The sequence below is a fragment of the Haemaphysalis longicornis genome, unplaced genomic scaffold (assembly GCF_048455015.1).
Source record: "Haemaphysalis longicornis isolate Haplotype H1 unplaced genomic scaffold, Haemaphysalis longicornis Haplotype H1 scaffold_6, whole genome shotgun sequence".
Taxonomy (NCBI): domain Eukaryota; kingdom Metazoa; phylum Arthropoda; class Arachnida; order Ixodida; family Ixodidae; genus Haemaphysalis; species Haemaphysalis longicornis.
The window spans coordinates 165,252,225-165,268,637 of NW_027526407.1; the positions used below are offsets into that span (position 1 = coordinate 165,252,225).

Consider the following 16,413-nt stretch of genomic DNA (forward strand, 5'->3'; position numbering starts at 1 on the left):
CCTGCCTCATCTGGGTAAATAGTCTGGAGGGCGGGTGTTGTGCGCGAAGCATACTAAGCAGGCCTTTTGTGCGAGAGCTTTCGTTGAACCTTTTCTGTGGAACACGAAAAGCGCGGGGCTATTCACGACTCTTTGTCTCCAGAAGCGTGCGCCTTTTCGCTCGTAAATGGGCGGAACGCTTCGGTTCCCTTCGCTTGCCTTTCCTTTTTCTAACTCAGTTGCCGCCGTTTTCAAAGGTAGGATGTTTAGACGCTACTTTAGCGGTCGCTTGCTTGTCTGCCCGAATCTTCACTGCCATTACAAGACTCCCGTAGTGGGTGATCGGATGAGCTTGCCATGGCTGCCTGGAGAACCTCTCAAGATATGGTGATAGAAAGGTGAACAAAATCGGAACACATGAATTTTTCACACGATAGACGGCATTGTTTGCTCGTCGATTCGCTCCGACTTGTGTTTTGCCCCGAAAACATTTGAACTTTAGTCGACAGCGGTTCACCTGTATTCAGGAGGAAACAACTGCACAACCACTGAAAAAAAAGCCATCTAAGGAGTGTCGTGAACGCCTTTCCACAAGAGCTTGACCACACTTCAAAATTTGCGTCCTGAACTGGCCTCTTGATGGTTTGACTGATTCTGCACTATTCCTATTTACGGTTTGCTTCCTTTGTTCATACATAATCCAACAGTGGTAAAATACCCTCATGGTGCATTTGTCTTTAGCCAGCAGGTGTTGTCGAGTTTTTTTTCGTTCTTTTCATTTTTTTCGCCATGCCGTCGTACACAACGAGTATTTAAGAACAAATCTTGGAATCAGTGGGCATTACTTCAGGTGTTGATTGATTGATTACGTGCTTTAACGCGCCGACGCTGCACAGGCGATGAGGCGCGCCGCACTGGAAAGCTCTGGGTTTATTTGGACCAGTTGAGGACCTTTAACGCGCGCCAAAATCTCGTACACACGCGTGTTTTCGCACTTCTAGTGTTCGCTGTCAGTGCTTACTGTCTGTGAAATGTGAGATGTCTCAGAGAGTTTAGTGTTGCGCAGTCTGTGCGTCCCTGAGATTCCATATCACATCTCAACAGTCCTACGGGGAAGAAAATGTCACCTGCTATTCGCATGCATGTTTTTTCTTGTACTTTTTCCTTAAGCTTTGTTACTGACTACACCATGCGCTTCAAAGATAATTCCACACTTCGCCGTTATTCATTTCAAGCACTTAAGTAATAACAGTGCCGTTTGATTATTACTGTGCTCTGTTTTGTGAAGAGCGGAGATTGAGTAAATGCCGCCGGCATGAGAATCCGAGCAGTTAAGCCTGTGGATTTCTGGCGCGTGTTCGTGAAGGGATCTCCGGGGATTACTCGGCATTCGGGTGAAGTTGGCGATGCTCCGCACCCCGGTACTGAATCAATAAACGCCTCCAGAGGCGAGAAAGGTGGATTTTTAAGGTTCTTACGGGATTAGAGACTGCGATATCGACCTGTACTTTTTGTGAAACCGGGATTAGTGTCTAAAAGCACGCTAAGCCCGCAGTTCAGCAGTGGAAGCGGGATGCGTAGTATTTGTTTAACGAAAAGGCGTGGGGAGTACAAAATGTGGAACTACAACTTAATACACAAAGTAAGGCCTAAATTAGGAACATCGCCCATGTAAGCGTTCTGTTGTTAGCATGCAGAACTCATGAGCTAAAAGAATCGGTAACAAATATTCTGACTCAGCTTTTTCCGCCAGCGCATAATTGGAGTGTATTTTTATCGGCCAGCAGGTTGAGTAATTTTTTTCCTTCTCATTAATAATAAAGAGTCAATTATGTGTCAAAGAGGGCTGATTTTTTTTTGTTCTCACGTTTCAAATATTTGGTACGGTGAATGTCACGTAGAGTGAGACTAAACGGCAAATGGTGGCCCGGAAGGGTCTGTGAAAGTGAACTACCGAGATGTCAATCCGAAATAAATGCCATTTAACATAGATCCTGGCGTTGTACCCTTGCTGCACCACTAGGAATAAACCGCAGGCTGTCATTTCGCCGATTCCTATACTACATTCAAACGATGACTGCGAGGTCCTAATTCTTTTTGTTCCTTGTCTCACTGAGATCGCACTAGATAATATCATGAAAATGATAAAAAGGAAAGCCAAAACTTGAGTCAACTCTTGGCGACAAAAACGTGTTAAGAGTGCTTGAAGTGTGCCGGTCACCGCAACTGTCAGACGCACCGCAAAAATAGGGTACCTAGGTGCGATATTGCCGCTGCGTCTTCTTAGCGGTAAAGGAAACGGCAGACATGTAAATTGTCAGCTGCGAGAAGCAATACACGTACAACCGCTTTTGAACGCATGAAGTTGACCTCACACTCTCGGTTTATTGACACGACGCTTGCAGTGGTAGCGCAGTGTTCTAGTTATTTTGAACAATTTGCAGTCGACGTCTTGTCTACCTAGGCTTTCTGCAGCTTCTACAGCAGTCAACCCGAAAAGTGCATAGGTAGTTTCCACTTGTATGCAATATGTGATGTCAGAGGTCTTCGAAATGTGTGTCCTTCTTCCATTTCGTGAAGCTGTGGTACTAAAAAACATTATGCCGTGTCACAAGCAATTTGCATTTTTGATATTAAAATTGACAATTTTGTTTCTTATGTCCGCTGTCCTCCAACATTGTACACTCAACACACAGTAATTTGAAGCCTGGGATAGGCTAAGAAAAAGTAGCATAACGCTTTGTCTTTTGCGTGCTCCTTCAGCATTAGGTGATCGGCTACATGATCCTTGTTTTCACAGCGCACGAAACCAATCGTTGCAACGTCCTTGACGTTTATACAGCCGGGTATATGGTTACGTTTGTGCAAGATCCCTGGAAAGAAGTTGCGGTCGGCTAAGACAATCATGGGCGCCTGCCAAGCGCTTTGAAGCTGGCAAAATAATTAATTTTAGGCAATGAAAAAGCTTTGTTCTTAGAGTACACATGCCCGCGCCTCCGTATTGAACTATGAAAAGGATAGTACTACTGCTTAGTTATTTGGAAAAGGTTCTACAGCCCCGGAGCCAAAGGTTGCAACTGGAAGCATATGAAGGCTAGTTAGGGCAGGTGTGTAGTCCTGGAAGGGCAGTGGGCATAAATGTTAAAACGTGCTAAAATCCAATGATTATACCTTGTCAGTAACATAACTAAGATGAATCACCCCCTGTAGTCTCCGTCGCACTTCTCATCTAGCGCTGTCCAGTCTTGTAGGGGAATATGGGATCTAGATGGCAATCCGCATACGAAGTTTCCACAGAGCGACAAATACCCACAGCCTCCCGAGCATGCACCCTTGACTATGGTCTAGCGCATGTTGTCTGGGATATCCCGGAGGAAATTGCAATAATTAATCCCCCACAAGGCCTGGCAGCCTCCAGGGTGGTCTAAGCTATGTTGTCCCACACTATCACGGAAACAGCGAACAGCAGTGTTTTTAGTGTTTCTTCGTTCTACGTGGCATGCCATGTGCGATGATCAGTTGGGTACCGACCGTGTCCGAATTGGCCGCCGTGACCATCTCCTGTAATGCTCGCACCGACAGCGCCTGCTCCAACACCAGCACGCAGGACAGCATCTCCGGGGGAAAGTTCTGCGAGAGAGAAAAGGGGTGGCGCAGGCGAAATGTTAGACATCCCGTCCGGAGGAAAAATCCAAAAGTACTCTCTCAACGCATGCGTATAAACGAATTCTACCCGTAATGACATCCACGTCTACGCGGTAACAAAAGCGGAGGATACTGAGAAACTTCCACAACTCCAGCATGTTATTGGAGGTGATATATAGAAAGGACTATACGTTTATATGAAAACCTTCTGTTCTTTAGTGTCTCTTGAGGTCTCGTGCTCAAGGGCCTTTTCGCACTCCCCCCCTGACCTCGTGCACAGTAGTACGAGGCGTTCACCGCTGCTGGACCGAGAATAACTTTTTGCAACAGCGGTAATTCAAAACAACGGCCTGAACGTTGAAAGTAATTATATTCAAGAGGCATGCTCCAATATTGTCAAAAAAATGTTGGCCTTGCGGAGTATTTATTAGCCGCCATGAGAAGTCCTTTATTTTGTGTTGGTTGAAATAGAGTGATCTTTTTTTATAAGTGATACGCTGCATTATACCATTTGAAGTGCACCTAAACCTCTCAAACGCAAGACAAATTGAGCGTCAAGTTCACGGTTTCACCCTCAACAACAGCTGAAAGTAATAAGGCTACCACAACATTATTCCTTCTAGTGACCATTTTACGAAGCTTCAGAACATTGGGGGTAGGTTGAAATAAAAAATTATGCTGGATTTCTGACGCCCAGTAAATACCTCTATATACAGAAGCAATAAGAAAGCCGTAGACAACGAAATTTTAGTAACTAGGGACATAGAGAGATAAAACTTTATTTAGAACCAACGGCGGTCCAGACTACCCGACTACAGGTCTATTCCATTGAATTCCAAATTCTGCTATTGTGCGTTTTTCATATACTGCCCCAGAGAAAGCTGTTCCTTGAAAGAGGAGGCCCGGATTCCTCTTCAACAATGCGGCCCTATAGTGTCGACGAACGTGTGAATGTTTAATTTAACAAAATTGCAACATCAGCCTCAAACACAGACATGAGGCGACCAAGCGAGAAAAGAAGTGCCCAAAATAGCAGAGTCTTTAGTCCCTGTCATTTTGCCTAAAACTACTTGCACAGGTATGTCGGAAGACATCGTCATAATTTTGACCCAATCCTTCCTAAGCCGGGATACTACAGTTACAAAAGATTCTAAAAATAAAATAAAAATACCATTACTCGCCCATGACGAATGGTCAAGGGTGTCAGTTCTAATTAAATTGTGTTTGCATGTCCCTGGAAGCAAGGCGAAAATTAAATGAAGGAAGGAGCTCCGAAAAGCGGGTCGCAGCCATATTAAGAGGACCAAACTGCCTCCGTGGCATATAACGAATAATTCTGAGAAGTCTTTTTGCACCTTAAAAAGGAAAACCGAAGAAAGAACAGGTAACTGATTTTTTTTGACGAGACAGTGTATAGAGCACAAAGACAGGATATCATCGGCCGTGAGACACAGGGACATGTCATTCAGTAGTACAGCGGAAAGAGCGATGATCCATACCCTACACCCTTAATTCCTCCCCTCTTGCAGGACAATGCGCATCATCCACCGGTAATCCTCGCCGTTAACAATGGGGGACTCCGCGCCCCTCGGCAATGCGCCTATGACCTGTCATCATATTCAATTACATTGCTTCCCGCGCAAAGAACACGAGTGGCAGATTAATGAAGATGAAGGAAGCGATCGAGTTGTAGCGCTATAAACGGAAAAGGACACTCGATTTTGAAAGCGAAAGCTTTCTTATTGGTACGATTGGCGTTTTCTCAAAGAACTATTGCATATCCCCTTAGACCAGATGGTCGACCGAAAATCTACGGTAAGATCTCTGGACGCAAGGCTTCCGTTTTGCCCAAACGGTCACTTGAAAATTGCGAAAAAGGAATGGTTCTCATTAAGACAACAGACGCATCGATATCGATAATGGAGAAGAAGTACAATACTGCTACGCCTTTATCTCATAAACCATGTATCGGAATGTATTTCGATCACTCATAGATGCGTTTACTTTGTGCGCGAAAATCGCCGCATGGGTTCGTTCTCCTTTTGGCGATTTGGGACTTTGAATGTTCGACGATCGATTGGACGTAATTATATCAACCGTTGAAGATATACAGTTTTAGCGAACGTTTTGTCGCACTTTTCACGCACTTTTGATGTCAGAAAGTCATTGCGCTTCTCCTAACGTTCTTTGGGAAGGGGTGGTAAAGTTTTTTTCCCTCTAATTTGCGCTGTACTGTATTTCTGCTCATTTCCGTATCATCTTATTTTTGTCGTAAGAGTACCATCGACGCCAAACGCGTAGTGAGAACTACCCCATCGCGTCCAAAATAAAGAGTGCATTGATGTTTACGGTGAGCCCAAAATATTTTTTACCATCGCCATGCATTTAGGATGGCGTTATTATTTCTGCAACCAGGCCACAGTAAATCTATGCGATTATTAGAGAAGACACAAATTAAAACAAGTTGCGTGTGTAAACGACGTTCAGCGTATAACAATAAAACTAAAGTAAATAAGCGTACAGATTGAAAAAGGGTGCAGCGATGGAAGACGTGATATCGGAGGACATTCCACGCCGGAAAGATGGAATTCAGTGCTTTCGCTCTTCCGTCCGGACTTCCAAACTTCAGTAAAGTTCGTTGCACCCGAAAGGTCAGTCCTTGCGCGTGAAAAGCAATAGCTCGGGAATTCGATAGACGTCCCCCAATAAACGGCCGTCCGGAAGCTGTCTCGACTTCAATATGCCCCAGGACAGCGCGGCCAGAGTTCGGGTCGCGCGTTATAACGGCCCACGATTTCGTGGAGTATATCTGCTAGAAAATTTGGAAGGACCAGTACGCCGGCTGCGAGCAAGTTTAGGTAATACGTCATTTCGTGCCGGAGCATTTCTATCTGATTAAAGGGTACGAACATGCCTGAGGCCAAGTTTCAGATTTCCTGGCAACCGCATCAGAGTGAGTCGACATGCAGCCGCTTTGGCAAGCCTTCCGGAAACAACGGTGGCGTGGTCAGGTTCACCTTCGCGCTTTTTTGATGAAGTACCATTCTTTTTTTTGTTTGTTTTTGTTTAGTAGATACTGAAGTCAGTCCTAACACCAAGCAGGTGAGCAAAATTATATGCAAATATAGTGAGTACATCGAAATTAAAGCAATGATTAACAATGTTAAGTTGTACATACTTAGCAGAAACGGGAATCAAGCCTGAAAAAAGTTGTAACAAACAGGGGGACGACCAAAACAAGAGAAAAAAAGATTACAAGGCGAAAACCTCGTACATACAGAAGTGACAAGCGCAGCGGTGCAAATACTATCACATGTCAATAGGGAGACGTTTTGCCAAATCGGATACAACACGCACGGAAAACACATCTGCGGGCAGCTTATTCCACTCATAGATTGAGCGGGGGGAAAGGGGTACTTGAAATGTTTGTGCGAGCAAAAGTTGAGGTTAAAATGTGCATGTGGGTGCATCTAATAGGGCGAGGTAAGCGGGGCTGTATGTAAAATCCTGGATTATCATTGAATTGATCTGAATTAAGTAAGAAGAGAAGCTTGAGTCACGCAATCTGCCTCCTTTTTGCAGGAGTCATTATGTTGTTGTAGGAAATGGGAAAGGATGGCGACGGACTGCTGTGATAACTGTCATAGATAAATCCGACAGCTTTTCTTCGCGCCATTTGCAGTTTATGAACACCTTTTTTAACATTAACAAATGAATCCCATTCTGCGCTTCAGTAGTTCAGGCCTATCAACAGAATTTGAGGCGAGTCACTTCACATGTGAGGGTGCGGCTATTGGTTTATATGTCAGAAACTACAGTTTTATGGAGGCTGACGCGCAAATTTTGTTAATACGACTGACCAAGTCAGATGGCTAGTTATAACCCCTAAATAGTTATATTCATCCACCTGTATCAGCGCGTGGTTATTAGGCCTGTAAAAAACGGGAGTGCATACTTTCGTTAGTTACTTGGAGCAATACAGATTTGTCACAGTACAATTCCATGGACTATTTAACACACCATTCAGCGACGGCATCACGGTTACTTTTAAGGTTAACATGGTCACAAAAGGAGGAAATACGTTTGAATATCCCGCAGTAATCAGCAAATAACTTGAAACGAATCGGTAAACGAAACAGTACATTCAATATCGTTAACACAATTTACAATCAGTACTGGTCCGATAACGTTGCTACGTTACTGAAGATACGGGGAGGGTGCTGGAACAGAAGTTATTCATTTGAACAAACTGTTTACGGTTACAGAGACAGGAATGAATTCATTTTACGAGAGATATTGTCAGGCCACGGTTTTGAAGATTTAAGATGAGTTTGTTGTGCGGAACATGCACAAGGTCATTTCTTAAGTCTTAATGGCGCCAGTTTGTGTCTTCACTTTGTAAGTGAAGTCAAGACGCCAATCTGTGAATAGTGTTAATAAGCTGGCTGATCGTAGATGAGCGTTTTCTAAAAGACCCTTGCTGCGAAGGCGTCAAAATATTGTTAGCTTCTACTGCATACTACGTGTTCGGAAAGTTTTCATATGCTAGAAGTCAGATACGGAGGGTGATAGTTCTCTGCAAAGAGACGATGCCCTTTTTTTAAAAGATTTGCACGACAGAGGTCATACGGAGGTCATTAGGGATTTCGGAACACTGAAAAATTAGCCGAAAATATGAGTAAGAATTTGACTTCATGGTTCAGCGTTACGGTGCAAGACGGCATGGGGTATGTTGTCAGTACCAACGGAAGATCTATTTTTTATATTGAAGAGCGTACTTATGAAACCTTCAACAATTTTAAGTCAGAGGATAGACTGGGAAGAGGTATGTCAAACGGTGTATGCGCTTCCTTCCAACTACTTTGTTGCGCTACGCATGTGCTTATATTCTTTAGAAAAAGATAGGGCGAAAAAGAAGGATCGTACACATACACAGATGATAACAATAAAAGATATGTTACCGCACGTTTTTCAGAAAGCCCGTGTCGCTATGGTACAGTGCAATCGAGGTATCACCTACACAACCACTCTCTCTCTTCCTGATATAATACGCTTCGGCTAATTTCCTCGCCTCCCTGTTCTCGCTTTTGTTTAATATTTTTATCTCATTGAACCATGGCTCACAACCGCAGGCGCGAGAGTGGATAGCCGAATGTGCTCCCTCATCTTTTCCAAGCGATAATTCATGTTCCCTCGCTCTCTCGTTGAGGGAACGTTTGGCCAACGTAAAACCTTCCGCAAGGTAGCGGGATTTCGTACACAACACCTACGCACAATCGACGTAGCTCTTTGAGTGTTTTTTCCCACATGCTTTCTTCCTTCGTTCACCCAATATGCACGAGCACAGGCACGCAATTTTACACGGGGCAGAGAACGCAAGGGTGATCCCGTATTTTTCGCCGACCTTTTTCATGTTGTGGGGCTCTCTGGGTATGTATGGCATGAGATGCGGTTTTTGCGGACAGTAGATACCTTTGGCCTTCTGTCCTTTCACCGTTGCGTCAACGAAAGAGCGAGGAAACATGACCTGTCGCTTGTAAAAGATAAGGGAGCACATTTGCCTACCGACTCTCGCGCCTGCGTTTGTGAGCCATGGTTCGATGAGATAAAAATACTAAACAAAAGCAAGAACAGGCAGGCGAGGCAATTACCCGAGGCGTATTATATGAGGCAGAGAGCGAGTGGCTGCGTAATTGGTACCTCGATTGCACTGTACGATAGCGAAATGGGCTTTCTGAAAACCGTGCTGTAAACACATTTATTATGGTTATCATCTATGTATGTGAACGATCCTTCTTTCTCGACCTCTCTTTTCCTATGGAATATAAGCACATGCGGTGCGCAGTAATGTAGTTGTAAGTTAGCGCCTGTGTGGTCTCCTCTGTTTTGATCGTCCGTATTTTTTGTTTCTTTGTTTTTGTTGCGCTTCAAACCATGGCACCGATTCACCAACTATCCCAGCAAGAAGTTCTGTTTGGTCACTTTATTCCTTTGTATTCAAAGTAACTGCCAATTTATCTATTATTGTGTTTTGGCTTTAAATTATCGAGCAATTTTACACCTAGAACTGCATGTAAAATTGCCCGAACCAGAACAACAGTTCAAATTAACCTAGAATTCCAATTAAGCCACTTCGAATTAGCGAGAGTCGACTATATAGACACTCGAACTCACACTCCGCGCCGTTTCTTACGTTGCCGCATTAGCTGTTAGAAGTTAGTTTACTCATATCGTGACCTTTCACGTTCTCAAAAAAAAAATGCAAGGAAATGGAGTCCCTCCTACACTCAAGAAGGTACTAGCTCACCATAGGCCACGCTGCCTTTCGGCGAAACAAGTTGGGTCGCCACAGAGACGAAGAGCGATGTTGCTACACAGTCGGCGTGAGCATGCGGTTGCCGGGGTATCTATGTAAAGAGGAGCCGTTGCGCTCTCCCACTTGATTCAGAATCTCGCAGGCGATCCGTCAAGAACGAGTCGCACACGTAAAAAACAAGCAGGTGGCTTGTAGTGTGAAGCTGTACCTGAGCGCAAGAACCAAGCAGAGGATCTACACCAGTGTTCCTACCAAATACAAGTGATTGATTGATTGATTGATTGATTGATTGATTGATTGATTGATTCAAAGTACCGACGCTACACAGGCGGTAAGGCGCGCCGTAGTGGAGGGCGCCGTCTTATGTTTCACCACCTGGGGATCTTTCACGTTCGCCTAAATCTCGAACACACGGGCGTTTTTGCTTTTAGCCTCCATCCGAAAAGCAGCTGACGCGGCTCTGATCAGCAGCACAACGCCTTAGCCACTGAGCCACCGCGGTGTGTGACCTTCTGCAATAGGCGCTGAAAGTGAAATAACTTCCAAGACTCGGTTGTCATAGACGGCTCCGCAATTCCCGTTTGCATATGCCAACTCTACGAAACCCTTAACGTCCTTCCTGTAACTGCGGTATAGCCGTTCCTGTAACTGCTGAACAGTAGGGAATTATGTAATATTAGATAATTCACTACCACTTGGGCAGTTCATTACTTTTGGACTTTCAGCTAGCGCTACCAGGCATAAAATTTGAATTATAGCGCTCTGAGTATTAAAATAGAAAAACAAAAACGTGAACAAACAATGAATAAGTTTAAATAGCCCCACTGCATATTGCAGTTCTGAATGTAGGGAGCACAGCAGGCCAGCATGAAAAAGCGATTATTAGCGATAACTCAGAGAGCCTGCAAAATGCCGGAGAAAGAGCATGGCGTTCCAACTACATAAGATAAGGCCAGCAACTCGCGTCAACGATAATGACATCGCTAGAAACGAGCATGAGTTAGCTTTAACGGTATCCCGTAACAGCGATTATTTTAACGGCCACTAACACTGCTCGTTTCATATCGGCAGGCTGAACGATGGTGCAGGTCATCGCTGCTACTAATTCCGACACTCTGCTCGGCGCGGAAATGGCCAGTTTTATCGTTTGTTGCAACTAACAAGGCAGCCCTGAGAACCTCAACGATGTTTATGGACTGGTGGTATAGCGCTGGTTGAGTTGTAAGCGTTGCGGCCTGCATCTTTTACTCCTTGTGAAAATCACGCGACCGGATTCAGCGCACATACGAGAAAATATTTTTTTATGGCAGCTGGGTTAGGCGATCAACGTTAAGCGCGATTAGGGCAGGTAGCGGTGGTTTAGCATGAAGTCGGTAGAGTACCGTATTTTTTCTTTTATAAGGTGGTCATGAGTGTAAGGCGAGGGTGCCGTTTGTAGAGTAAAAAAATGCTCTTGATCCTTCGTTCATAGGAATTCATAAAAGACGAAAGTTAAATGGGCCTTCGCAGGAGCATTTGTATATTCATAGGCGGTTGATATGAACTTGGACATCGCTATGTATATTTCCTCGCTTTGGCACCGTTAGACGCATCAACATTGGACACGGGATTACATTCGCCGGAGCATTGCGGAACATTGCGAGAACTTGCGAGGGAAGGACATAAGGTGCGTTCGTACAGCGATGCTCGCTTGATTTCATGGCCCAGTTGGCTGAACGTTTCATACCTCCCGTTGCGGCCAGAGTGATCGTGGGGTCTAATCCTAGCGCCGCCGCTTCAATGGAACTTTTTCTGGTGATGTAATTTCCGTGACTGATATGACGTCGGGGAGGCTCGTGTACCCCGGGATAAAACACTTTCCTGTTTAAAAAACGCTGCATATATACTATATATACTGAGCTTCCAATATAAGGCGGGGTATGACTTTGAGACCACGGATTTTTTTTAAAACAGCATCGCCTTATATTCGAATAAAAAGGGTAGCCTGTCTTTCAAAGTTTTTAAAAAAGCCTGGAACGACTTGTAAAGCATGCGATGTGCGTGTAAGACATGCTGCACAAATGCCCCAAATATATTTAGACCGTGCGATTGGGCTTCCAATTTTTTTATTCCCTGTGCATTTACTTGGAGGCGTAAGTTTTTTTTACAGCATAAGGCGCTGCGAAGATGGCACGCCCTCGCCAACCCGGCGGTATGCACTGCGCTTTCTTAAAGGAGCCATGGAGACAAAATACAAGTTGGGTTTGTTAGAAAGATTGCTTAGTCCCGACAACAATGATACCAATATCATCGCAATCTTTTAACAAATAACGGAGATATTAAAGAAAATATGCAAAGCAGTCGCGATCCTCTAGCCAATTTCCCGCAACTTTTCTATGACGTCACGGAACGTTGTTTGTGCGATTGGCGGCCGCCTAACTGACCTGTCGTTAGGCGGCACATGACTGGACGTCTGTAATGGGGCCTCTAGTTCTATTTGACTGCATCACTTGAATGCCAACGTGCAGTTAACGCACTAAAAATTATGTTTTATTGTTGGCCCGTACGACGTCATTCTTACTCATAACACGTCACTGTGGCGCAAAAATTGAAAGTTTTAAATAATTTTTGATTTTGTTCGTTGAGAGAGAGAGGGAGTGAAAACTTTATTGCATAACAGCCAGTGATCCTAGACGTCGGCCAAGAGCCCTTGGGCTCTAGCAGCGTCTTCGGCCAGCTGAATGGCCCAGACTTGATCAGCTGGGTCGGAGCTGAGCAATACGGTCTCCCATTGCTCTACAGTGGCGATGTTGCGACCTAACGTTGTCGCCTGCGGACAAGCCCACAGCATGTGTGCTAAGTCTGCCCAGTCCTTACACTGGTGGCACTTGTCAGAATATTGTCCAGGGTTACAAGGACTGTACGCAACCGGGTTGGGATACGAGTTGGTCTGTAGAAGTCTCCAAGCATCGGATTGCCATTTACTGAGGGTAGGATGAGCCGGGGGGAAGCGGGTCCGCTCTAGCCTGTAATGATTACTTATGTCCCTGTAGGACACAAGGCGATCCCTACCCGAACAGCGAAGTGAATGAGCGTTGTTGTCGTCACCAGCTTGGTCAGAAAATCCTCGAGCGGCGTCGTGCGCGCATTCATTCCCAGCCAGGCCAGAGTGTGCAGGTGCCCATATTAGACATATCTTGCCCGAACGCTAAATGTTGTTGAGCCCAATCCTTAGAATTGCAGATGCCTCTGGGGAGATGCGCCCCCTTGCGTAATTTATAATAGCAGACTTTGAGTCGCTCACCACGTATTTGATTTTTGCGGATGCCGTCATTGCCAGGGCAATGGCCGCCTCTCCGCCCATCTCCGGTTCGCTCGTGCGGACCGACCCGGAGCTGATGGAATTCCCTTGGTGATTGACTATTGCAATTGCCATAGCATTGCGACCCGGATAGTAGGCCGCGTCCACGTACAGCACGTCCTCCGAATTTCCGAATCGTTTGTGCAGGGCTTTCGCCCTTGCCTGCCTGCGTTCCTGAATGTGAACCGGGTGCATATTTTTAGGGAACGGTGGGATGTGAATTTGATCGCGCGCTTCGGGAGCCAAGGGTATCTTGTGAGTACCTGTTCACAGGTGGTTGATGCCCAGGGAGCCGAGAATATGCCGACCCGTCTGGCTTTGGCTAAGCTGTTCCCGTTGAGCCAGCCATTGAGCCTTTATTAGTTCGCTAAGGGTATTGTGAAGCTCCAGCGACTCGAAACGTTTGGTCGGAGCAGTGATCGGGATGCCGAGGGCCTGCTTGTAGGCCCGTCTAATAAGGGCGTCAATTTTGAGTTCTTCGTCCTTTCTGAGGTCTAGAAAACGGGTGGCGTAGGTTATCCTACTGAGGACGAAGGCTTCAACTAATCGAACAAGGTTGTGCTCCTTCATACCGTGATGCCGGTTAGCGATTCGCGATATGAGTCGGGTAGTCTGATGCACGCTTTTTTGGAGCGCGAGGACGGTTTCTGAGTCGTGCGCACTGGCCTGTATTCGGAGACCGAGAACACGCATACTGGACACTGTGGGAATGGGCTGCGTTCCATTCGCGAAACTATTCACAACCGAGGGGTTCGGGTCTGTATGTCTACCCCTACTAGTTTAAAAAAACATGTTTTGTGGCTGTAATGGAGCTGAGTGAGATACTGAATGCTAGTTCTTTCAAATTAAACGAACTTGTATTTTCTCTTCTTGGCTCCTTAAGCAAGTATGGTGCCTGACATTCGCTTTATTGCGAAACTTGTCAGCCACAAGAAATACCTGGAATTGCGAACGGATAAAATCATTTGTACAAGCAATTTCTTTCGGCCGCACTTAACTGAAATTGTACTGGTTGCCTTACAGAAACTTGTTAAATTAGCCACCAGTAAGGCGAATATGAAGAGGTGCTCTTCTTAATAAAATATCGAAGTCCGCGAAATAGTAGTAGTGGGCACAGCGTAAACTGAAGTAGTCATTCCGTAATTGAGAAAAATGTTGAAATATGTAATGGCCCCATATTGCAGTATTCGTAAATCTAAGAGCCACAGTTATTTAGTCACCGCCTTCCAATGTTCCGAACGGCCCTAACGACGTCGCCGCCGTTAAAACGGTCAACCCTGCGAAGCTTTCTTTAGGTTTGCTTGCATTGTCGATATTGATGGCTTATTTTGGGTGTCGTAGCTACAATCATCGAGCGGGCGGAACATGTCCGCGGGGAGGGTGATTCACTGGTTGCTTCTCAGCCACTTGCGTGGCGAAATAATTTAGAATAACTATAACTGAGGGCACAAGTTTGCCTCTTTTTTTAGAGACCCTTGGAAGATTGCTAACTATTTTACATGCAGTTCCGCTGCTTCCACGAAGTACCTCAATTCATTGTGTGCGTGACTTGAAGTCCATTCAGCGTTCTGACCAGTTATATAAACTTTCTCATCGTTTAAACGTCGATAAGGTCAGGGACGTTCCCGGCTGCCTTCCACAAGCAGTTATATCATTCTGCCTAAGGCGCCAGTTCTATAGCCACGCTTTGCTAGCCCAGCCCAGTGAAGGCATTGCTTCCCTTAGGAAAAAAATTAATAAGGGCTATTCGAGTGGGCTTGTCGAAGACAAAAAATGCGTGGCCGAAGCCCTTGTACACCCTCTGTCATTGCCGGGCTTCCATTTGGCTCGTCGCTTGAAAGGAAATTCTTACGCCGTTTGCGTGTATGCCTGCACCCCGTTCACTGTAGCCTTCCTTCAGCTAACTCCTTACTGCACTCCTCGTCCCTATCATCCTGAAACCGAAGCCAATTATTACTCAAGAGCACAGCTAGCGTTTGTCGTCAATATTGAGCAACTACATTTGCACGCGGCTCAATTTCTTAGATCACATGCGAGTAGGGCTTCGGCGCACGGTCACGCCATTTCTCATGTCCATTTCTCTACCAAGAAGTCACGAATCATCCCCGTCTCTCCCGCCACCCCTAGCCCCCTTCCCATACATTTCTCAACAACTATCAGGGGTGCCTATGGCGACTCCTCCATAAAATTCACTTTTCTCCGTTTCTTTCCTCCAACTATACCCTCTCTGACTACCTTGACGCTCTCAGTGTCGCCATGTGGGCCTACTGCCCTCTCAACCCTCCGTCCCGCCCCGTACCCCCATCTCAGCACCGGGCACTAGAAGGAGGCGCTAGGCAGCTCGCCAAAGAGCTCGGATAGTGATTTCTCTCTCTCTCCATGTTTGTAAGGAGTTGACCACGAATTCACTGCAATCAATGCAAGCGCATGCACGTCAGAATCCTACAAGCTATCTCTTCCGGGAATTCATTACGACCAAAGTTCTTCCGCCAACTCATAAGAAAATTTTTTTTCTTGTTTTCAAATGTCGTATATGCGCTTACTGGCTTCCTAGAACAAGTATTGGCTGACAGTACTTGAACGCTTTTCCAGCACCGCGAAAGCGCTAGTCCCTTTAAATGTGCATTTCGACGGAGATTCCACGTTCAACACAAACTGGTGATCATTGTAGCCAGCTACCCGTGTTTTCTTTTGGAGTCACCCATGGCGTTTTCGCTTTTTTCTTCCATTCGCTTACAGCTATATGCGTTGACGGTTCAAGCATTTTAGCCCGGCTAACATCGCCAGACTTCATTAAAGATTGTTCTCTCTCTCTCTGTCTCTCTCTCTCTGTAGACAACTCACCTTGTCGGCGATGTTCTCGAGGTAGCAGTGTCGGTTGCCGAATCCCTCGGCCGCCAGGCACACCCGCGTTCCCGTGGCCGTGCATTGAAGGCACACCATGTCATCCTGAGAAGGAGACAGCGCGTACACTGTTAGTCAACACAGCGTACACTTACAAAAACGAATCTCCACAACACCGGCGAAAAAAACACGAAAACAAATTGTATTCCCGCTAAAAAAGTGGTGCCTAATATCTGATGTAAGTTCTAGAAATGCTGGCTGTCATCCTTTACATTTTAAAGTAAAAGCT

The 16,413-nt window shown here is 45.6% G+C and overlaps 1 protein-coding gene across 6 annotated transcripts in view; it reads right to left on the minus strand.

The window, feature by feature from the left end:
* Ryr (Ryanodine receptor) overlaps positions 1-16,413 on the minus strand; it is a 405,814-nt gene that overhangs the window by 286,913 nt on the left and 102,488 nt on the right. For all 6 annotated transcript variants that reach the window (XM_077672818.1, XM_077672817.1, XM_077672813.1 and 3 more), the window contains exons 2-3: positions 16,125-16,229; positions 3,511-3,609 (exon numbers count right to left, since the gene is read on the minus strand). In XM_077672818.1, the coding sequence (XP_077528944.1) occupies positions 3,511-3,609; positions 16,125-16,229 (204 nt within the window). The remainder of the gene's footprint in view (positions 1-3,510; positions 3,610-16,124; positions 16,230-16,413) is intronic.